The sequence below is a fragment of the Trachurus japonicus genome, chromosome 15 (assembly GCF_045865225.1).
Source record: "Trachurus japonicus isolate A0001 chromosome 15, Traja_1.0".
Taxonomy (NCBI): Eukaryota; Metazoa; Chordata; class Actinopteri; order Carangiformes; family Carangidae; genus Trachurus; species Trachurus japonicus.
The window spans coordinates 3,912,150-3,935,793 of record NC_140921.1 but is presented as its reverse complement, the minus strand read 5'-3'; the positions used below and the strand labels follow the sequence as shown (position 1 = coordinate 3,935,793).

At 41.3% G+C, this 23,644-nt stretch overlaps 1 protein-coding gene and 2 long non-coding RNA genes across 3 annotated transcripts in view; 2 read left to right on the top strand and 1 right to left on the bottom strand.

Moving 5' to 3' along the window:
* The window catches only part of cdh5 (cadherin 5), a 50,003-nt gene extending 33,907 nt beyond the window's left edge, over positions 1–16,096 (top strand). Inside the window, exons 12-15 of the mRNA XM_085799328.1 lie at positions 6,790–6,920; positions 8,412–8,526; positions 13,579–13,711; positions 15,598–16,096. Coding sequence (XP_085655454.1) covers positions 6,790–6,920; positions 8,412–8,526; positions 13,579–13,711; positions 15,598–15,991 — 773 coding nt within the window. The 3' untranslated portion in view covers positions 15,992–16,096. The remainder of the gene's footprint in view (positions 1–6,789; positions 6,921–8,411; positions 8,527–13,578; positions 13,712–15,597) is intronic.
* The window catches only part of LOC146973073 (uncharacterized), a 430,259-nt gene that overhangs the window by 318,693 nt on the left and 87,922 nt on the right, over positions 1–23,644 (bottom strand). The window lies entirely within an intron of this gene.
* Positions 17,055–19,711, top strand: LOC146973075 (uncharacterized). The gene is made up of 2 exons (XR_015037712.1): positions 17,055–19,509; positions 19,660–19,711. It is a non-coding gene; the product is annotated as an uncharacterized LOC146973075 (long non-coding RNA).

Sequence of the window (23,644 nt, the reverse complement as noted above, 5' to 3'; positions counted from 1 at the left end):
GGACGAATGAGAGGAGGACTGAAAAGAGGAGGAAGGAAAGGAGAAGACAGGAGGAGGAGTAGGGGAAGAGGGGGATGGAGGAGAGGAAGAAGAAAGACAAGATGAGGACAAGATGAGGTGGAAGGAAAAAGATGAAAGGAGACGAGAGGAAGAGATGGAGATTTAGGAAGACGAGTAAAGTTGAAGTGAGACCGTGTCAGAACGAAGGAGGAGGAAGGAAGGAGAAGAAAGAGAGAAAGAGAGGGATAGCAGCAAAAATGACTGGTGAGGAATGAAGGAGAGGATTTAGGAGGAAGGAAAGGAGAGAGAAAGCTGAGAAAAGAGTGAATGAGAGAAGAAGGACGGAAGGAGAGGGAGGAAGGTGAGGAGGAGGAGTGTGGGAAGAGGGGGATGGAGGAGAGGAAGAAGAAAGACAAGAAGAAGGAATGAAGGAGAGGATTTAGTGAGGAGGAAAGGAAGAAGAGGAGAGGAGAGAAAAGAGTGAATGAGAGAAGAGGTGAGGAAAATGAAAGAGGGAGAGGAAAGTGGGGAGAAAAGATGACAGGAGAAAAAAACAGGAGAGGGGGATGATAAAAGAAGAAAAGATGAGGAAACATCAGATGTGAAGGGTTAAAAAGAGAGGGAAAGGAAGAGGAGGTGAAATAGGAAGGGTGAGGGGAGGGAGGAGAAGAGAGGAAGGAGGAGGAGGAGTGTGGGAAGAGGGGGATGGAGGAGAGCAAGAAGAAAGACAAGATGAGGAAGAGGTGGAAGGAAAAGGAAAAAGATGAAAGGAGACGAGAGGAAGAGATGGAGATTTAGGAAGACGAGTAAAGTTAAAGTGAGACCGTGTCAGAACGAAGGAGGAGGAAGGAAGGAGGAGAAAGAGAGAAAGAGAGGGATGGCAGCAAAAATGACTGGTGAGGAAGGAAGGAGAGGATTTAGGAGGAAGGATGGGAGAGAGAAAGCTGAGGAAAGAAAGAAGAGAAAGGAGTGAATGAGAGAAGTGAAGATAATGAAAGAGTGAGAGGAAAGTGGGGAGAAAAGATGACAGGAGGAAAACAGGAGAGGGGGATGAGGAAGGAAGGAGAAGACAGGAAGGAAAGGAAAGGGAGGAAGGTGAGGAGGAGTGTGGGAAGAGGGGGATGAAGGAGAGGAAGAAGAGAGACAAGATGAGGAAGAGGTGGAAGGAAAAAGATGAAAGGAATGAAGGAGAGGATTTTGTGAGGAGGAAGAAAGAAGGGAGAGAAAAAGCTGAGGAGAGGAGAGAAAAGAGTGAATGCTGAGAAGAGGTGAGGAAAATGAAAGAGGGGAAGGAAAGATGACAGGAGAAAAAACAGGAGAGGGGGATGATAAATGAAGAAAAGATGGGTTCAAAAGAGAGAGAAAGGAAGAGGAGAGGACGAATGAGACTGAAAAAGAGGAGGAAGGAAAGGAGAGGGAGGAGGAGGAGGAGTGTGGGAAGAGGGGGATGGAGGAGAGGAAGAGGAAAGACAAGATGAGGCCGAGGTGGAAGGAAAAGGAAAAAGATGAAAGGAGGTGAGAGGAAGAGAGGAAGAGATGGAGATTTAGGAAGACGAGTAAAGTTAAAGTGAGACCGTGTCAGAACGAAGGAGGAGGAAGAGAGGGATGGGAGAAAAACGACTGGTGAGGAATGAAGGAGAGGATTTAATGAGGAAGGAAAGAAGAAAGAAGGGAGAGAGAAAGCTGAGGAAAGAGTGAATGAGAGAAGAAGTGAAGATAATGAAAGAGTGAGAGGAAAGAGGAAAACAGGAGAGGGGGATGATGAAGGAAGAAAAGACGAGTTAAAAGAGAGGGAAAGGAAGAGGAGGTGAAATAGGACGAATGAGGGGAGGACTGAAAAGAGGAGGAAGGAAAGGAGATGGAGGAAGGTGAGGAGGAGGAGGAGTGTGGGAAGAGGGGGATGGAGGAGAGGAAGAAGAAAGACAAGATGAGGAATGGGCTCTGTCACTACCCGATTTGCAACGCTACCCGATTTGTGACAAAACTGGACCGGCCGCCATCTTGGACAGCTGCCTACGGCAACTCCATTTGGACAAACTTCATTTGGGCACTGCCCGATTTGCGTACAATCGCAAGTCTGCTTAATAAAGTTCTGTACATTTAAAATACGGTGCTGTGAAAATGATAAGACAGCCGCGGCAGACTCGTTTATTCAGTGAGTGTTGTGGTTAGTTGTGATTGTTTGTGGTTGTCGTGGTGATGAGGCCGGCGAGAAAAGACGAGAGTAAACACTAAAAGTTGCCTCTGTTCCTGTTTTCTGGTCATCAAGATCCAGACCACCACAACCAACCCTCAATTTACATTACTAATAAAGTTTTTAAAAAAATAAAATAAAAAGATAAACCGTCTCTGGCGACGCACATAGGGCAGTGATCCTAAGTCAATTCAACTAAGTTTGTCCAAGTGGAGTTGCCGTACGTAGCTGTCACAAATCGGGTAGTGACAGGCTCTATGCACAGCTCCACCACTTCCTGAATTTAAGGCAGCTCCTTTATTTCCTGTCTGACATTATTGGACAAACTGATTAATCCAGGTGTGTGTGACTATTGTGACTACTCAGACAGAGCCCATAGGTGGAAGGAAAAAGATGAAAGAGAGAAGAGGAGGAGGAGGAGAAGAGGAGGAGTGAGGTTGTTTGATAAGTGCTGGTTGTCGGTGTAAACCTCTGTTCTCTCCTGTGGCCATGAAATCATCTGACAGCAGCACACACACACACACACACACAGACACACACACACACACACACACACACACACAGACACACACACACACACACACACACACACACACACACACATACACACACACACACACACACACACGGTGTCGTGCAACAAGAGCTGTAAAGTGAAGACTCCTGAAATATTTATCAACTACCAGCTCTTTAAAACACACACACACACACTGAAGTGACAGGACGTGTGTCTAAGTGACCAGGAGGAGGAGGAGGAGAGGAGGAAGGAGAGGAGAGGAGGAGGAGGAAGGAGAGGAGAGGAGGAGGAGGAAGGAGAGGAGGAAGGAGAGGAGAGGAGGAGGAAGGAGAGGAAGAAGAGGAGGAGGATGGAGAGGAGGAAGGAGAGGAAGAAGGAGAGGAGGAAGGAGAGGAGAGGATGAGGAAGGAGAGGAAGAAGAGGAGGAGGATGGAGAGGAGGAAGGAGAGGAGAAGAAGTGGAGGAGGAAGGAGAGGAAGAAGAGGAGGAGAATCAAGAGGAGGAAGGAGAGGAAGAAGGAGAGGAGGGAGAGGAGGGAGAAGAGGAGGAGAAAGGAGGAGGAGGAAGGAAGAAGGAGAAGAGGAGGAGAGGATTTAGTGAGGAGGAAGAAAGGAGGGAGAGAGAAAGCTGAGGAGAGGAGAGAAAAGAGCGAATGAGACAAGAAGTAAGGAAAATGAAAGAGGGAAAGGAAAGATGACAGGAGAAAAAACAGGAGAGGGGGATGAGGAGAGGAGAAGAGGAGGAAGGAAAGGAAGGAAGGAGAGGAGAGGAAGAGGAGGAAGGAGAGGAAAAAGGAGAGAAGAGGAGGTGGAGGAAGGAGAGGAAGAAGGAGAGAAGAGGAGGAGGATGAAGGAGAGGAAGAAGAAGAGGAAGAAGAAGAGGAGGAGTAAGGAGAGGAAGAGGGGGAGGAAGGAGAGGGAAAGGAGAAGAAGAGGAGGAGGAGGAGGAGGAGGAAGGAGAGGAGAAGAGGAGGAGGGGGAAGGAGAGGAAGAAGGAAAGGAGAAGAAGTGGAGGAGGAAGGAGAGGAAGAAGGAGAGGAGAGGAGGAGGAGGAAGGAAAGGAAGAAGAGGAGGAGGATGGAGAGGAGGAAGGAGAGGAAGAAGGAGAGGAGGGGGAGAAGGGAGAGAAAGAAGGAGAGGGGAAGAGGAGGAGGAAGGAAAGGAAGAAGGAGAAGAGGAGGCGGTAGGAGAGGAAGAAGGAGAGGAGAAGAAGAGGAGGAGGAAAGAGAGGAGGAGGAAGGAGAGGAGAAGAAGAGGAGGAGGAAGGAGAGGAAGAGGGAGAGGAGAAGAAGAGGAGGAAGGTGAAAGGAAAGGAAGAAGGAGAGGGGAAGAGGAGGAGAAGGAGGAAGAAGAGGAGGAAGGAGAGGAAGAAGGAGAGGAGGAGAGGAGGAAGGAGAGGAAGGGGAGGAAGGAGAGGAAGAAGGAGAGGAGAAGAGGAAGGAGGGGAGGAAGGAAAGGAAGAAGGAGAGGAGAAGAGGAGGAGGAAGAAGGAGAGGAGGAGAGGAGGAAGAAGGAGAGGAGGAGGAAGAAGGGGAGGGGGAGGAGGAGGAGGAAGGAAAGGAAGAACGAGAGGAAGAAGGAGAAGAGGAGGAGGAAGGAGAGGAGGAGGAGGAAGGGGAGGAGGAGGAAGGAGAGGAGAAGAGGAAGAGGGGGAGGAAGGAGAGGAAGAAGGAGAAGAGGGGGAAGAAGGAGAGGAGAAGAGGAGGCGGAAGGAGAGGAGGGGGAGGAAGGAGGATGAAGGAGAGGAAGAAGGAGAGGAGAAGAGGAGGAGGCGGAAGGAGAGGAGGGGGAGGAAGGAGGAGGAAGGAGGGGAAGAAGAGGAGGAGGAAGAGGAGAAAAGGAGGCTAATGAGGAGACGAAGTAGAAGAAAAAAGAAAAGAGAGAGAAGGATTTGAGCTCAAACTGAGACGAGACAAGAGATGAAGGGATGATGAGACGACGGAGGACAGAAGCTGTTTTCATCTTTTATTCAGTTCCTCCCACTCACACGTCGTCTCCTCGTCGCCGTCGACAACGCTCAGAAAACCAGCATCGCCGTAGCAACCTGTGGCGACCTTTCATTAAAAGGTCACGTGATGAAAATCTCTGTCCTGGTTGTTGCACTTTTATTGTATTTTGTCGAGCAGACGCCTGAACGCCTCACGAGCTTGTGACCGCACATAGATTTACTGACTAGATGCCACGTTCCTAGGCAACTCTATTGAGTGGAATGCGTCAACGCGGCGGCCATCTTGGGCAGGGGGAAGCCGTGTCTACTTACTGCATTAGTCAACATTAAAATCGCCATAACTCACCGAATATTCAACCAATTTTCAAGCCGTTTGGTTTATTATAAATGTCAGACATATATTTATGATACAACAACAACAACAACAAAATTTAAAAATTTCTTTTTTATAATTTTTGTTTATATGTATTAAACATACACTTAGATACTCAGACACACACCCACATGCATAAATACACTGAAATTTGTTCTACAAGGGTCTGACTGGGTCTGACTGCTGGTCAGACGTTTATGTGTCTATGGTCAGAACCCCCCGACCAAGATGGCGGCGCTATTGACGTACGCTGAGAAGCAGAACGCGGCATCTAGTCAGTATATATATCTATGGTGGCCGCAGCTGTGATGTCACAGATATTAAATAATAATAATGATAAAACGAGGTCATAACGAAGCAGCGAGTTGGAGTTCGAGTCCGTCGCCGTTGTGCTGCGTTCGTGTTCACACAATCGAGCTTCGTTCTCTCCTTTTCCTGTCTTTGTGTTGTGCAGCGTTTCCTCCGTCTTTGTCCCGTCGCCTCGGCAGGAAGCTCTGAGTAACGACCGCATTGTTTTCACTTGAACGCCACACACACACAGCAGCAACACACATCAGCGGTTTTTTTTTTTTTTTTGCATGAATTTACCTCTTGGTTTCTGTATTTAAAGGGATAGTTCAACATTTTTGGCAAATTGGCCCATAATTGCCATAATCCCTATAGTCACAGCAGTAGGTTCGTTACCTTTAATTGTCGGTGCAATTAAATGAAATAACTTTGTGTGAAGTTCTCTGCAGTGAATTAACACTAGAAACTTTATTTATACATTTCTATTGGTGTTTAATTGAATCAGTTCATTCAACATCATAAAACATAAAATAAAGATAAAATAGCTGCCGTATTAAAGGGATAGTTCAACATTTTGGTAAATTGGCCCATTGCCATAATCCCTATAGTCATAATAGCAGTAGGTTTGTTACGTTTAATTGTCGGTGCAAGCTATTTTTAGTACTTAATTATTTTAAATACACAATCCAACAACTCCACAACACTCTGGTGGACAAGTTGTGACCTGCACATTCACCACGCTATGAGATAATAACACAACGTTACCACACAGAGTTGTTTTAGAGGGAAATACAGAGACTGCTTGATGAAAAACTGTCCCTGAAGGCAACGCGCATCAGCGGTTTTTTTGCATGAATTTCCCTCTAAAACAACTCTGTCTGGTAACGTTGTGTTATTATCTCATAGCGTGGTGAATGTGCAGCTCACAACTTGTCCACCAGAGCGTTGTGGAGTTGTTGGATTGTGTATTTGATGAGTTTGATGAGGGAAACCAAGAAATCCCATAATGAGCCTCCGTAGCGTAGCTCTGAGCAGCTCACGGCTCTGCTCCGCCGTTCTAAAAATAGCTTGCACCGACAATTAAAGGTAACAAACCTACTGCTATGACTATAGGGATTATGGCAATGGGTCAATTTGCCAAAAATGTTGAACTATCCCTTTAAATACAGAAATAAAGCAGCCAAAGGAAAGGGTCGGAGTTTAAAAAAAAAAAAAACACAAAATAAGAATGAAAAACAAAAAAATAACAGCCACAAAAGAACAATACAATAAAAATACAATAAAATAAAAGTAAAAGTGCATAAAACGTGCAGCTTAATATGTTAAAAGCCAAAGGATAAAAGTAGTTCAGCTGCAGAGTAAACAGTCTACTTCCTGTTAGCAGCAGCTCCAGCATGCGCAGTGTGTGTGTGTGTGTGTGTGTGTTTGTGTTTCTGACGTTGTGTGTATTTTGTGTGTGTGTTTGTCCAGATAACTCTGCAGACCTGCTGGTGAAACACGGCCCGTTCAACTACGACGACCCCAAAGAGTACAGCGTGGACATCCGCATCACCGACGGAGGGAAGCCGGTCCAGTCCAGCATCACCACGCAGCCCATCAAGGTGTGTGTACAAGAGTGTGTGTGTGTGTGTGTGTGTGTGTGTGTGTGTGTGTGTGTGTTGCACTGAACTTAGTTTAGTTTAGTTTTTTTATTTGCACATTATAAAACCTGCATAAACAATGAAAATAGTCAAATTAAACATTGTGCAGGAGAGGTAGAAGCCAAAAAAGGCTTATGAAAATAACTATTCAGAGTAAGAAGACAACATAGAAATTCACAACAGAAAAAACATAAAAGAAAGAAAGACAAAGAAAAAAGAAAGACAAATTAACATAGAAAAATGAAAGATACTGAATTAATAAAACAGTAAAGTCGACACGTCTAGATTCAGAGTGTTTTAAAGGTATAATGTGTAGGAATTCCCCCCATCTAGCGGTGTGGTTGCATATCTGAACGTATTCTTGATGTTGCATTCACCTGAAATCGGGCAGACGTCAGACAGACAACAGACAATGCATGTAACAGGATAAACAAGCCTCTATGTACAGTAAACAAGTGGTCATCCGAACACAAGAAACATACAATAAACAACATTCAAAACTAGGGGTGTGAGATTAAACTCGACGATATTTCTCATCGCGTTAAAAATCTGTCTTTTTTTTATGTTAAAACAATGTAAAGCAGGGTTTCCACTACCAGCTGCCACTGCTGCCACTACTTACTTAAAATCCTAGAGGAAACACTGCACATAATATTGTTTGCACTTGAAAAAAAGAAAGAAATATTTTTATTCTATTTTAACTTTTATAAATTTTAGTTTTAGTTTCAATTTGTGGAAGAAGAAGTTTATTAAAAGCTCATGCTTAGGCTACATTATGCATGTAAAGAGTTATAATAAAACATTTCAAAATGCATGTGCAAATCGGTTAAATAAAAGTCTGTTGGTCCAGGCATATACAGTATTTTGTCATTGTAGTTTTCTTAAAATCGTGTATCGTCACACCGCTATTCAAAACATTAGTAAGATAAAAATGAGCAAATACTAAATGTACAACATTTAAGAAAACAACGATGAATAAAACTGTGCAAAAAGATGGGATATATAGCTCCAGTGACATTGTGACTGTTCCTCTTCTGCCTCTTATCCTCTGTTTTACACATTGGGAAACACCATAATAGCAAAGAGTCTATGTGTAGAGATGCAACTGAATGGATTCAGCAGCTTCTGGACCACAACTGTACCAAAGTAGATGAGAATATCACAAAGCAGATAGATTTTATAAAGGTTTTAGTGAGGACAGGACCAGGCGGACTGGAACAAATACTGTTTTGACTAAATGTACTTGAAGTTTTAGAGCGTCTCGTTATAGAAACAGTAGATTAGAAAACCCGCCCATAGCATTTTATAAACTTTTTCAAACAGTTATCTGGCACCAAACAGGTTAAATCTGTGTTTCTGTGATGAATCTGTTCATTTCACCTCTGTATTATATGTATTATATGTATGTATTGATTTATTGATCGGTTATTGCTTTGTTCCCTTGCCTGGCAGATCTGTCGCTGCGACGGTCCGCGGCTTCGCAGGAACTGCAGAGCGAGCGCTCGCAGGATGTCGGTGAGCGTCCACGCGCTGGTCGCCATCCTGCTCTGCATCGTCACCATACTGGGTGAGTCCCACCTTTAATATGTCCTCCTCTACGGTGGCTCAGAGGGATCAATGCACGTACTATATGTACACTACAAATCTATCTTTCCCTCGCTCTTCGTCCTCTTTTGTTTCTCCTCTACTCTACTCTTCCTTGGCCTCATTCCTGCACCAAGACATAAAACACACCACTTCCTTCTCTGTGGAGTTTGGATGAAAACAAAGCGAAATCATTACGGTGTGAGTCTCTGAAATCTACGGTGGCTGACGAGGGACAAACAAACTGCAACACAAATGAAAACAACATAAAACAAATTCAACAACGTGCTGCAGAAGACAAATCAAAATAACCGCAACAATTAATCGATTAATCGAACAATAATTGATTATTAAATTAATCGTCAACTATTTTGATAATCTAATAATCGGTTTGAGTAGTTTTTTTTCAAGAAAAAAAGTCCAAATTCTCATTTCAGCTTCCTAAATGTGAATATTTCTGGTTTCTTTGTTCCTTTATGATGATAAACTGAGTCTTTCTTTGGTTTGTGGACAAAACAAGACATTTTTTTTTTACATTTTATTGACCAAACGACTAATCGATTAATCGTTTAAATAATCATAAGACAGATAAATCAGTAATAAAGTATTTCAAAGGAGGTTAAATCGAAAGCAACTGGATTTAGTTATTGGTCTAGGAAGTCTGTCTTGTCTGTCTTTCCTAGACAAATAACTAAGTCCAGTTGCTTTCGATTTAACCTCCTTTGAAATACTATGACCTGGACAAATGAGAATATGCACCGGCCCAGTAATAAAGTTAATCGTTTGTTGCAGCCCTACCAAAAAACGCTGCATGCAGCCAGCTCCAGGCCTCCAGGGGGCGCTAACGCTGCTGCTCTTTTGTGATATTGTCAAAACAACAGACAATAGAATAATAAATAAACACTAAAAAGCTCCACTTCCTGTTTGTTTAGGATGTTTTTATGTGTTTAAACACTAAATGATCAAATCTGACAACAAAAACAGGTGCTTTTGTAAAAAAAAGTGTTTTGATGCTCTTGAACGCAGCAGCAGCGTCGGTGATGACGGGTGTGTGTTTGTGTGTTTCTGTGTGTGTGCACTGATTCACTCGCCGTTGCTTTTTTTTGCGATAAATAAGATCTGTGTTTTGTGGGGGAACTTTTCCCTCCTGGTGTTGTTGGTTTTATGAATAATGCAGCGGCGGATGTGGAAATAACGCCGGCAGTTGTGAGCTCAATATTCTCTTTGATACCTTCTTCATCGCTCTCTCTCTCTCTCTTTCTCTCTCTGTCTCTCTGCTCCCTCTTTTTCTTCTTCTTTTTCTTTCTTTCTGGGGGGAAAAGAGACACTTGTCATGTCGTCATGTCGATGAGTGGCAGAGTCGCTATGGAGATAGTTGGCTCAACAAGAGGGATCTGGGATGAGAAGAGGTTGGAGATAAAGAGGGGACGAAGGCGGAGTGACAGCTTCTATCTTAGACAGAGATAGTATGGGAGGTAGGAAAAGAGGGGTGAAAAAGGCAGAAAGACGGTGGAAAAAAACGACAGAGCGAGACAGAAAGAGGTCGAAGAAGAAGAGGAGAATTGTGGGAAAAAGAAGGGGAAGAATAGGAGTGGTAATGAGCAGAGTTTATCAGCTCTTTAGGTGCCGTCTGCTTATCAAACACCAGCAAACACTCAACCTATTAACTATTAATACACTCCTCCACCATCCATCCACACTTCTACTTCTCCTCTTCTCCTTCTTCTCCTTCTTTCTCTTTCCCTCTGGGTCTCTCCTTCTCTCCTTCTCTTTCTGTCTCTTTATCAAACACCCCCAACATGGGCCAGATTAACTATTTAATGCACTTGTCATTATCTGCCAAAGGCCCAGAGCAATTTACCGCCATTCACAGCCGCATTTTCTCATCGTCGTCGCGGCCTGTGAACGCACCACCAGACGTTTTTTCTTTCCTACAAAGAAAAAAGGAGCTCCATCCATCTCTCTCTCTCTCCGTCTCTTTCTCTTCTCTCCGTATTCTCTCGTTCCCTCTAAGTCTGATATCTCCCGAGCTTATTAAACTGCAGAGCATGTGTTGTAAAAGATTAATCTGTTGGTTTCCCATGCAAACTTAAATTAGTCCCGCTCGCCCTCTCCACTAAAAGGCATGGCTAATGCCGCTCCTCCGCTGAGAGAAGGAGAGAGAGAGGGAGAGACGGAGAGAGAGAAAGAGGTTCATATCAGGACTGAGGCTCGAGGCTTCATCTAATGTCAGACGTGTCCTTCGTCTCCTCTCCAACTTCCTCAGCTCTGATGTCTCACTTTCTTTCCCTCGCTCTTCTTCGTCCTCTTGTTTCTCCTCTACTTTTTTCTTTTTTCTTCTTTCTCTTTCGCTTCCTTGTCCTCATTCCTGCATATAAAGACATAAACCAGCACCGCTTCCTTCCTCCACTAACTTTGTACGAAATGAAACAAGTTTGGACATTTTTTATCCACCTATCATCACACTTTCCCAACTCCCCACGGTCGAATGAAAGGTCATTTTTTGATTATTTTTTGGACCTGTAATGAGTTTTAACCACATCCATGACCCTTCAACCGGACAAAAATGTATTTTAAAGTAACAGATCACCGCACATCCTGGGAATTACTTGTTATTTATCGTCTGTTTTTTGTTTTTTTAAGGGGAGACACTGCAGGTGAATAGGGTAAACATTTTACATATTAGATATCATCATGAAACTTCCCAAGTTTATCACTCACATTACTATTACTATTACTATATTACACATTATTATTTTTGTATTACAAATTTTGTCCAATTTTATGTTTAAATATGTAAATGAGGCAATATCTAATGAAATATGCGCTGATTTCCAGAACTGAAATCTGAACAATGGATAAAGCCCCTTTTTAAAAACTCTTGTTTTATTTTGTTGACATATTATAGTCATAAGTTTTCTCTCTTTTTTTCACTAAAATACTGTCACCAGCCATAAACCCCATAGAGCCCCATAGAAATTTTGTTTTTGCAGCAAAAACAACTGGCCAGGAAGGGGTTAAAGATGTTTAAACCTATGTCAAAAGTGATTTTCATGTTTAGTCAAGACCCAGCCCGATATGTATCACAATATTTTGGGAGTAACTGATATAAATTTTCTCTAGGGGTCATAGATGTCATGGATTTGTAAATTGAAGGATCATCTGAGGGTTAAAACCTCGCGTGAGAGGTTCATATCAGGACTGAGGCTCGAGGCTTCATCTAATGTCAGACGTGTCCTTCGTCTCCTCTCCAACTTCCTCAGCTCTGATGTCTCACTTTCTTTCCCTCGCTCTTCTTCTTCGTCCTCTTGTTTCTCCTCTACTTTTTTCTTTTTTCTTCTTTCTCTTTCGCTTCCTTGTCCTCATTCCTGCATATGAAGACATAAACCAACACCGCTTTCCTTCCTCCACTAACTTTGTACGAAACGAAACAAGTTTGGACATTTTTTTATCCACCTATCATCACACTTTCCCAACTCCCCACGGTCGAATGAAAGGTCATTTTTTTGGTTATTTTTTGGTCCTGTAATGAATTTTAACCACATCCATGACCCTTCAACCGGACAAAAATGTATTTTAAAGTAACAGATCACCGCACATCCTGGGAATTACTTGTTATTTATCGTCTGTTTTTTGTTTTTTTAAGGGGAGACACTGCAGGTGAATAGGGTAAAAATTTTAAATATTAGATATCATCATGAAACTTCCCAAGTGTATCACTTACATTAAGACAAATATTTTTTGTATTACAAGTTTTGTCAAATTTTATGTTTAAATATGTAAATGAGGCGATATCTAGTGAAATATGCGCTAATTTCCAGAACTGAAATCTGAACAATGGATAAAGCCCCTTTTTAAAAAAATCTTGTTTTATTTTGTTGACATATTATAGTCAGAAGTTTTCTCTCTTTTTTTTACTAAAATACTGTCACCAGCCCTAAACCCCATAGAGCCCCATAGAAATTTTGTTTTTGCAGCTAAAACAACTGGCCAGGAAGGGGTTAAAGATTTTGAAACACATGTGAAAAGTGATTTTCATGTTTAGTCAAAACCCAGCCCGATATGTATCACAAATATTTTGGGAGTAACTGATATAAATTTTGTCCAGGGGTCATGGATTTGTAAATTGAAGGATCATCCGAGGGTTAAGGTGCGAGTCTATATGAAAATACAGAACACTTTACTAATGTTTAATGTTAAATTTAACTTGTGTTTTAATCTGAAATGTACAGCTGTAACTGTGTTTATTCATTCATGAATTTGTATCATTGCATTTTTTTATTCTTTTTTATTGTATTCAGTATATTTTATTCTATTCTAAAGCCTGACCAGGGACAAAGACGGAAAATTAGCTGAAGCTGGACGTCTTATATGCATCACATTTTCCCATTTTCTGTGGCAATGTTGTATGTATTGTCCCAGTTAAATAAACATTAACATAAGAAATAAAATAAAATAAATACGACAATGTGCTGCAGAAACCGAACAACAAACACAAAATGTGTGTATGCAGCCAGCTCCAGGCCTCTAGGGGGCGCTCACACACACATATATCACACATGTATATAAGCTACGTTCCCTGACGCTCTTTTGTAATATTGTAAAAAAAAAAAGAAAAAAAAACGACAATATAGAGTCAAATATAAAAAGAAAAACAACACAAACTCTCTCTCTTCTTTCTCTCATTTAAACTTTTGGTTGCTCGGGGCGACCGTCTCCTTAAACCATCCTCATCCTCACTACTCTCCCTCTGTTTTCTTGTTCCTCCTCCACTCGTTTCCTGCGTCTGTGTTGTGTTCTGTTCTGTTTCTCTTTGGCCTCGTTTTCTCTCCTGTTTTTAAAATTCATGTTTGTCCAGAGGAAGCTGAATAATAATATTTAATAACAATAATATTTAATAATAAATCTGTTGGTTTGTTTGTGAAACTTGGAGGATTTTATATTTTCCATCTTTGCTGCCATGATATTTATCATTATTGTTCCTTCTTGAATATTTCATCATCATTCATCTTCTCCTTCTCCTTCTTGTTTCCAGTCATCGTGATCCTGTTTGTGATGAGGAAACGCTACCAGAAGGATTCTCTGGCCGGGATGAAGAACAGCGGAGAAATCCACGAGCAGCTGGTCACCTACGACGAGGAGGGAGGAGGAGAGATGGACACCAACGGGTAAAACACACACTCATATTAACAAACAGCACCTGAGAATATTAAGAAACTAATCAATTTATATTTAAATCTAATCAGAACCATAAAGAGTCCAGTAAACTTTCCAATCTGGAGCTGATGATGATGAACAAAAATAGTTAAAAGTCTCAATAACTCATCACCAAACGCCACAGTTTATTTTATTCCTTGATTATTTAACTGTTCTACTATTTTATTAATATACTTTTATATTCTTATCCAACGACCCAAAGGTACATACGAATTTCACTGTAACTGCTTTTAATTATATGTGAGAAATAAACTTGAACTGAACTGAGCTGACAAACCCCCAGTGCATCATGGGAAACATGTAACTTTTATCAGTTCTTTAACATGATGAAAACCTTCAAACCTTTATTTCACCTCACTGATAAACACCTGAGCATTTTATTATTGGACGTTCACCACATCCGTACAAAAATAAACCTGTTCACATGGAAACCGCCAGCAGAAACTGAACTGAAATGATCATAATTATTATTATTTGAATGATTCTGTGTTTTAGAAAAATTAAACAAAGAAGAGTTCCCGCACACATAGCCAACTTGCAGAATTTATTGCGACGTTTCGGTACTACACCTTTTTCAAGCAAATGTTTGTGCCACTGCCAACACAGGAAGCCATCTTAAATAGGAGTGGCTGTGTGACACAAACCAATCACTTTCCCACACGTCTGGATGTGAGGAATTCGAATATTATATATCAACAATATCAAAATACAATCAATAGAAACGGCATCAATATACAAAGGTAAAGTGCAACGAATACATACTGTACAATAAATACTAAGCTGTCGTGACTGGATACATTAGGTCCTAATGGAAGGTAATGGCTAATGATCACAGTCAGAAACAATGAATACGACAGATTCAATACCATATATAAAATATAAGAAAATAGAAGAAAGAGGAACTTGCAATAAAAAGTTTCAGATCTTTACTGTATCCTTGCACACTTTTTATTGCAAGTTCCTCTTTCTTCTATTTTCTTCTATTTTCCTATATTTAGGTATAAAATGGTCAGTGCCATGTGCCAGCGTTTCGGGGCATTTTGAGTAATATTTCAAGACCCATAGAATATTTTGTACTATGACTCTGAAAACACCAAACAGCTCAATGGAAAGAGGAGACTCTCTATTTAACTAGGGAAAAAACCATTTGTTTGTACCTTGTTCCACTCTTGATTTATCTTAAGTTGAATAGAGCCTGGTTGCACCAAAAAGACCACTTTTTTCCTAGAAAGCTGAGAAAAATGCATTTTTGTGAAAGAGAGTCTCTCAAGAAAAACAGTGATTTATCCGTTTTAATTTTGGCTTCAAAAACATGTAAGACGTCTGAAAATTTCATTTCACATGTTTTTTCACTGTACAAAAAAAAACGAAACAACTAAAATACAACAAGTAGGAGTCCTACTCTGCAGAGTGATGCCTGCTCTCCTCCGTCTCCTGCAGTTGCTGCCCCCTCCTCACCCTCTCCAACTTTGTTATCTCCGTACCGATCGCGCTCGTCTTCTCCTTCTTCTTCACTTCTTGCTCTGATCTACAGTCTTTTTCGTTCTACACATCCCAGAAGCCCCAAAAGTACTCACAGTGTGCGCAAGAGCGTCCCCATTTACCAGCGGCAGAAAACAGCATTTGACGTATATGTACGTCAATGGCACTCAATGAGTTAATTTGGACTTAATTGTCACCCTCCGACGCACCTGCCAAGGAAATAGATGTGCGAAGATTTTTGCTTTTTCTATGTTTTAGAAAAATAAAATCTTCCTTTTTAAATATGAAATCTCTTTAGTCATAGATTTGTTTTTATTTCCCACCGCCCACTCCTCTCCTCTCTCTTCTCCTCCAGCTACGACGTCTCCATCCTCTCCTCCGCCTGCCACGACGGCTCGCTGCTGCACCGCGCCGACCGCCACCCCCACCACCCCTCGCTGTACGCCATGGTGCAGAAAGCCCCTCCCCCTCCCCCACAGCAGCCCACGGCGTGCAAGGGAGACATGGCCGTCATGATCGAGGTGAAGAAGGACGAGGCGGACCGCGACAGGGACGGCTTCCCCTACGACACGCTGCACATCTACGGCTACGAGGGGCCCGAGTCCCTGGCCGGCAGCCTGAGCTCCATGGACAGCTCGTCCACTGGCTCCAACCTGGACTACGACTTCCTCAACGACTGGGGGCCGCGCTTCAGGAGCCTGGCCGAGCTGTACGGCGTGGACGGGCCCGACTTCTACCACCAGTACTGATGCCAAACACACAAACACACACAGGCACACACACAGATGAAGAAACAGCCATAAACATACATTCACACACTGCCAAAAGCATGCACTAATAAATACACACAGGGCCTGTCCCAATATGCACACTCCATCACACTTACACACTTGGCCACTTGGCGTGTGCGTTCATGGGCTTAGTGTCAGTGCTCAGTGTGTCCCATTTCTCCAACGACCGAAAGTGCAGCGCGCTTGATTTGCACTTTACCCACACTTATGGTAAGACCGCATCCGAGCGGTATATTTGGCCAAGTATAAATCCCACAATGCACCACCACAAGTCACGTTTAGGAAATGCGATTGAATTAATCTCAATAAAATGAAATTAAAGCAGAAGTAAGCTATATTTTTGTGTTAATATAAGTCTTAAATAGTTATATCTTCCGACAGCAATCACTTACATAGAGTGTTTGGTCCGAAACACGGGTCTGTCAGTCACTCTGCTCTGCTCTGAGCCCAGGAGAAAACTTTTCTCGTATCCTACAAGTTTTATCCAATGAGGAGAGAGAACGGCATAAAGGGGCGGTCCTCTCTGTGTGTGCAGCCAAGGGATGCGCGTTCAAGGCAACTCGTAACTCGTGTTTTTCCGACCTGTGAAGTCGTACCAGTTCGATCTGGTGCGAGTTCACGGGTCAGAAGTTACGAGTGGCCGTTATAGTGACTTTCACAGGTAAAACAGGTCGGAAAAACACGAGTGGGTTGCCTGGAACGCTAAGTCGTGACTTGAAGCTGTAATTTACGGTTTCAAAAGCCTGCCTGGAACGCAGCATTTGCCAAAACGACCGGATCGCTTACTTCTGCTTTAATCTCAATAAAATGAAATTAACTTTCTATCTCATAATTATGACTTTTTAATGTCATATTTTATATTCATCATGCTCTGTTCATGTTTTTATTTTTTCGTTTTTCTTGTTTTTTTGTTTTATTTACTTACGGAGTTGGGCTTACACGTTTATGATCTGAATCTTGCGCATAGAGACACTTTTGGAGCAGATGAGACTGTGATCCAGCAGCACTGGTTATTAAAACAGTTGTTGCTGTGCTGTGTGTGTGAGTGTGTCGTAGTTGTGCTAGTGTGCGCAATGGCACAGGCTGCACTTGTCAAGTTTGTCTCGATTGCTTTTAAATCCCCCCCCCCCCCACACGCTTGGCCACTTAATCCATGCTTGCACACTACATGTACAGTAAATATACGTTCCGCCGGCAAAACGTCACCAAAGTGTGTGCGTAACCAAGCGCACTGAGCCAAGTGTGGAGGAATGGGACAGGCCCACACACAAACACAACTGCGTTTTCCTGTCGGCCATGTTGGAGCTTCGATCGGACGGACGGACGGACGGACACTCGTCTCCTCCTTCCTCCAAAGACTGGACACAGAATGAGGGACGTCGAGCGGCTTCGTTCGTCCCTCTTTTTCTTTATTATTTCTTTTTTTATTATAATCTTTTATAATTTCGGTGACGCGGGAAAGATCGTCACATGAGAGGAGGTGATATAGCAGCAGCAGCAGCAGCCAATCAGAGCTCAGCGTGGATAATCAGGTCACTGCAGGCCACAGAGGTGTCATCATCATCGTCAGGTCATGTGATCCGTCTTCGTCTTCGTCTCTGCACCATTTTATTTTGTTTTATGTAACATGTGACACAGCTCCTGTCTATGCACTGATGATATTCACACATACACAGATATTTTGTAAACTTCTTTTTTTTTTTCAACAGATAATAAACATATTATCTTCATTTGGATAATAATGATAATTGGGAGATGACCAGGGCCGTTGCTAGGAATTCTGGGCCCCCTTAAAGAATACTAAAGTGGGCCCCTCCCCCTAACTTTTCCTTTTTTTTTTTCTTAGACTACGTATGTATTATCGTTTTTTATTTAGCCTTCTTTGTTTTGATGCTAATGCAGCATTACACTGCAAAAACTCAAGTATCTTAGCAAGAATATTTGTCTTATTTCTAGTCAAAATGTCATTTCTAGTCAAAACAAATCTCATTCTACTTAAAGTAAGACACATCATATTAAAAGTAGCTTGTTTTTAGACACTTTTGACTTCTTTCAAGCATATTTTCACTTGGAATAAGTAGAAAAAATCTGATAGTGGAGCAAGTTTTTCTTCCTTATTACAAGCACAAAAAACTTACTTTCACTGGCAGATTTTTCTATTTATTGTGAATTTAAGTGAAAATGATCTAAAAACAAGTTAATTTTTAGGTGATGAGTCTTATTTTAAGTGGAAAGAGATTAGTTTTGACTAGAAATGAGACATCTGGACAAGAAATAAGACAAATATTCTTGGAAAGATGTTGAGTTTTTACAGTGTACTATGAGTATTAGTCAGGGTCTTACGCAGAATAAATCAGTCATACAAAGATTAGACTACTGGGGTTTTTTATGGGCCCCACTGGGCGCTGGGCCCCTAGAATTATCACCACCTTTCTCCCCTATACAACGGCCCTGGAGATGACATATGAAGTTATATCTCAGATAAAAAACAACAAGAAGGAAAAAGTAGGTCACAAAACTAAACATACAACTGCACAAAAATGAAGTTTCATAGTATCCACATATTTACAATTATATGCACGTCTGCATACAAACACATCAATGCACAGATGTCAGTATCAATCAATTAAAACCAAACTTTTTCACTTTTTTGGGGCCAAAAAGCTGTTTTTAATGGTATGAATTCCATATTATCAACCTCATTGATCGGGGTTCATTCATTTAAGTGATTAGTTATAGATTTACAACAGAAGAAGTTTAATTCTTCGTCTTGTTGAATGGTGCAGCTCAAAGTAACTCCATACTCTTTTATTTTGACGGTCTGTCGTCTCCTCAAGCTTCAAGCTTTCAACATTTTTTTTAAACATATAAATATATATATTTCACAGAAAGGCCGAGAACAAGGTGCTTTTATTTGTATGAGTTGTTTGTAAATCTGAAGGTTGAGAGATCTGTTGTTGTTGTTGTTTGAGCTTTTAAACTGAAAATAGTTCAATTGAACAGTTTGACCAGAGTTTAAAAACATCACATGAGGCTTTTTTTTTCTGTCGTTGTTACTTTAAAGACTCTTCTTCGTCCTGTTTTCTGAATCCGAGCGTCTGATCCAAACAAGAAGTCTTTTTTTTTTCTGAATGAGTCACTTTTTGCTGGTTTCTCTGCTGCAGTGAGAGGAAGAACAACAGAGCGCCACCCGGGCCGGAGAGGAAACGGCTGAGAGCGCTGCAGCTCTGACAGAATTACACCGCTCCCAGGTTTTTATTTGACACGGCTCATCATCACACTTATTGTTGAGATGAAAGCCCAACTCTCTGAGGTCCACTACAACACAACTCATTCAGACGACTCAGGAAACACAGAGTGGCAAAAAGCAGTAGCGAATGATCCAACAGCTTTGACCTCTCGTCCTTTTTTGGCCACCGCCACCGTCCCAAAGCTTCTGAGGGTGAAACTGACAAAAGTGTAGGTTTTTATCAGTAGTTCAATCTGACTGTCTGCACCCTGCTACAAAGCTGATGATTGATCTAATTGGACTGATCTGGACCTTCTAAATCAGGCTACAGTTTGTTTACCTGTTAGTAGTATAGCATTATTGACATAGTAAACAGTGAAGTGTCATCAGTTTATAGTTTGACCGACTCTTTAAAGCCCAAAGAAAGTCAAAGTTCATTGATATAAAACGATAAGAGTGAAGCAAGAACCAGCAAAAAGTTTGTCATTTTTTCCCTCAGTGTTGCTAAATTGTTGTTAATCAGCTTTTTATTGATTGATTTAATAGACTGACTGATTGTTTCAGCTCTGTCGAGGGTTATCCAGATCGTTTTCTGTGGTGTTAAGGATCTATCTAATCTTCATCAGCTCATTTCAGTCTGAGGTTTGGACTCTTTGACTCTGACATATTGATAGTTGAAGAGGAGACAATAGGAAACATTATGTTAGCCGTACCAGGCTAAAGTTGGTTTACCTGGTAGTGTAGCATAGTTTATGTGGTGAACAGTGAGGCATCGTCGGCGTAGAGTTTGACCGACTCTTAGGAAAAGTCACATTTCATCGATATAAAACAGAAAAAAAACGTCAGAAAGTCGAGTTAATGAAACAAAAAACCAGGAAAACTTTTTCATTTCTGATGTTAAATCGTTTCGTTGCTTCTTGTCGGTCAAAGAACAAGACGAATCAGACGAATCTCAGCTCTGTTGGAGGTTATCTGTTGTGCTTTCCAGCAGCGTGTTCATGTATCCTGTGATAATGTGGAGGATCTGTTCGTTCTTAATGAGTCGTTAAGTCATCAGGAAAAAAACCCCCACCCCACCCCTTCTATGGCACTTGTTTGATCCCTCGCCCTCTGGGCTGGGAGGGAGGGAGGGAGGCAGGGAGGGGTAGGTTAGTGGAGGCATCAAGCCAAGAACCATTTATCAATGACTCGCCTGCATTTAAACAACAATCGCACACATTAGAGCTGATTGTGTTGGAGCTGAGTCAGGAGATAACAGGGCATGAACAGGCATTGAATTCATTAATCTAAAAATAAGGCCTTAATTGGCATTAAAATGTCTTAAATCAATTTTTCAAAAGTCTTAAAAATCTTAAGACATGATAAGTGGTATTTTATAGTTGTAATTAGTCTCAAATCTCAAAATAATTGGTAGCATTCCAACATAGAGAAGTTTTTGTGGCGGCTGTCAACGCTAAATTTCTCACCGTTTTTTTTTTTTCCAGACTTTGTATGCATTTATTTTGAAAGGACAGCTGGAAAGAGACACAATCCAATGTTCATGTAGCAGTCACTTTACCTTGGATCACATACATAGGAAAGTGGGTAAAATTGTCCCTATAACCCTATGTAATTGATGTGGTGTTTTTTTTTCTTTTTTCCTGCATTTGTGTTTATCATGAAGTCGGTCTTAAATTTCATTTCAAGTGGCTTTAAAAAAAAGTCTTAAAAAGTCTTAAATTTAACTTATTGGCTTAAGCTGTAGGAACCCTGGATGAATAACGACTTTGAAGACGTTTAGAAACGGGAACAGGTTGCTAACTTTAAAACCAGACGTTGAGGACGCTCCGATCCCCAGTCGACGCAGCAGAATTTAAATCTGTCCCGGTGTGAGAGAGAACACAACATGACCCGAGGACGTTCCTTTGTTTGGTTCTGTTTCTTAATGTGGTTCAATTCCAGCACAGAGAGAGAGAGTTCGGTTTATTTATTCTCCTGTTTATTCTGTTTTGTTTGGACTTGAACCTTTTCCTTAAAAACTCCATAGGAATGTCGTTCGACAAACGTTGGGACACAATAGCGGGAAGCCTCACATATATTTACTGAGAGCAGCTTCTTCCTCCACCTCTCCTCGCCCAGACTTTAGCTCCTGCACTCCTTGTTTGCCCCCCCCTCCCTCAACCCTTCACCCCCCATCCTCTAATCAGCTAAACCAAACAGTGAACTCAACTTCCTGTCCATCTGTGTATAGGGGAGGGGGGGATAGGGGGGGTTGTGCCCGCCCCTTCCTGTCTGTGTTATCTCTCTCCTGAGCTAAAGCATTGTTGCTCACTTCCTGTTAGCGTCAGCCCTGGGAAACCGGCATAGAGAGGAAAAGGCAGCGAGGCCGAAGGAGAAACATGAGGAGGAGGGAGGTGGTTAAAAAAGACGGACAGACGGAGAGAACAATGTATAAAAGAAAAGAGAAAAAAAGCCACTAATGAGTTTTCCACCTGAGGCAGAAAAAACGAAACACACATCGACACTTTGACACATCGCAGACGCAGCTGGGTTAGCATCCTGTTAGCATCCATTAGGCTAATTGTGTGTTTTTTAAGAAGTCGACACAGATCACTCAGAAAACCTAATGTTGCACTGATGAATACGACAGCTCTTTTCACTGCTGAACATGGTTTTTAACATGTTTTTTCAAAATAAGGTGATATATCTGAAGTGACGTCAAGATATCAACAAAATATTGAAAACGTTTTTTTACCTATGAAATAAAAAAGAGGGATAGATCCATTTTGAAGTATTTTTTATATGGTGATGGTATATTCATCAATTCTTTACATTACTTTAATTCATAAGGCTCTAACTCAGGGGTGTCAAACTCATTTTAGTTCAGGGGCCAAATTAAGTGAAATTTGATCTCAAGTGGGCCAGACTGGTAAAATAATAGCATAATATCCTATAAATAATAAGAACTCTAAACTTTTTTCTTTGTTTTAGTGCAAAGAAGCACATTATTAAGATGTTTACATTAAAGAACTATCCTATTACAAAATATATTATGACCAACCTGAAATTTCTTGAGAATAATACATGCAATTTCAACAACATAATGCCTCTTCTGTCTTCTATGTAATTTTTACATCTGGTAAATTCATCCCACGGGCCGGATTGGACCCTCTGGCGGGCCGGTTTTGGCCCCCAGGCCACATGTTTGACACCCCTGCTCTAACTGGATGATTCTGTTTAGTTTCAAGGGGGCTAGCCGTTGCTATTGCTAACAGCTAGCAGCTAGCCCCCTCTGTTGGCCACAACACAACGCCTACATATCGTAGGACGTCTGGTTTTTTAATTTACGGGTAAAAAAACATTTCCTGTCCCAGCTCCAATCACAGAAACCCAGGGACACCGGCGTCCTCTCAAAACGCATCCGTTCATCGAGCAAACAATGGTTGAGTTCTGTGGCGGCGGCCATCTTGGTTTGAGACAAAGAATAGAGAGAGCTCTTTAGGAGGAAATAGGCTACATGTCCTGTCGTCTCAGAGCCGAGGCTCTCAAGGAAACAGTTTAAAGTGGTTGTTTTTTTTCTTTGTATTCACACATTATCACCATTATTGTGATTGTGAGTTTTATTTTTGAATTATTGGAGGAAGCAGCCAGGAGCAGACAGATGTCGGGTGTAGTCTGAGTCCTTCAACAACAATTTTTCACTTTGTTATAGTCGGGTCCACACCTTAATATAATAATAACTTAAAATAATTAACTCCCATCAATCATTAAACACAGAGAGGAGGATTAAATTAATGTCTTAATGTTTTTTTATTGTGTGTTCTGGCAACACATTGACATTGACGACACAACGACATTGGCTGCCATTTGAATTTAATGAATTCTAGTCATTTATCATAACTCGTCACGTATCGCAAAACATTAATAAATCCAACCACTGGTATAAGACTCGTCATATTTCAATTAATTATGATTTATTGTCGTGAAAACATTTGTAAAAGAAAAAAAATAAGTCTCTCAGGTCGGGATTCAGGCACAAAAAAAAGAAACAAAAACAAAAAAAAGATGTTCACTTTTATGTCAATAAACAAAACACACACTTATATATATATATATATACGTATATATCAATATACTGGTTTTAAAAAGAACAACTCTTTAGGTGATTTTCTGTAGTTTCAGCTGTGTCTCTCACCTGTTTCTGAGCGAGTGTGACGTGTATATAGAAGAAAAATGTGCCTAATCTAATGAGTGGTTTTCTCTGTTTTTTATTTTATTTTTGCCTCAGTTACTGTATTTAGAAGATGTTAAACTTGATACAAACTCTTTTTATTACTGTCAAAAAAACAATAGGTTCAAAGAGCAGCGTGTGATGGACAAATGAATATGTGAATTTCTGTTTT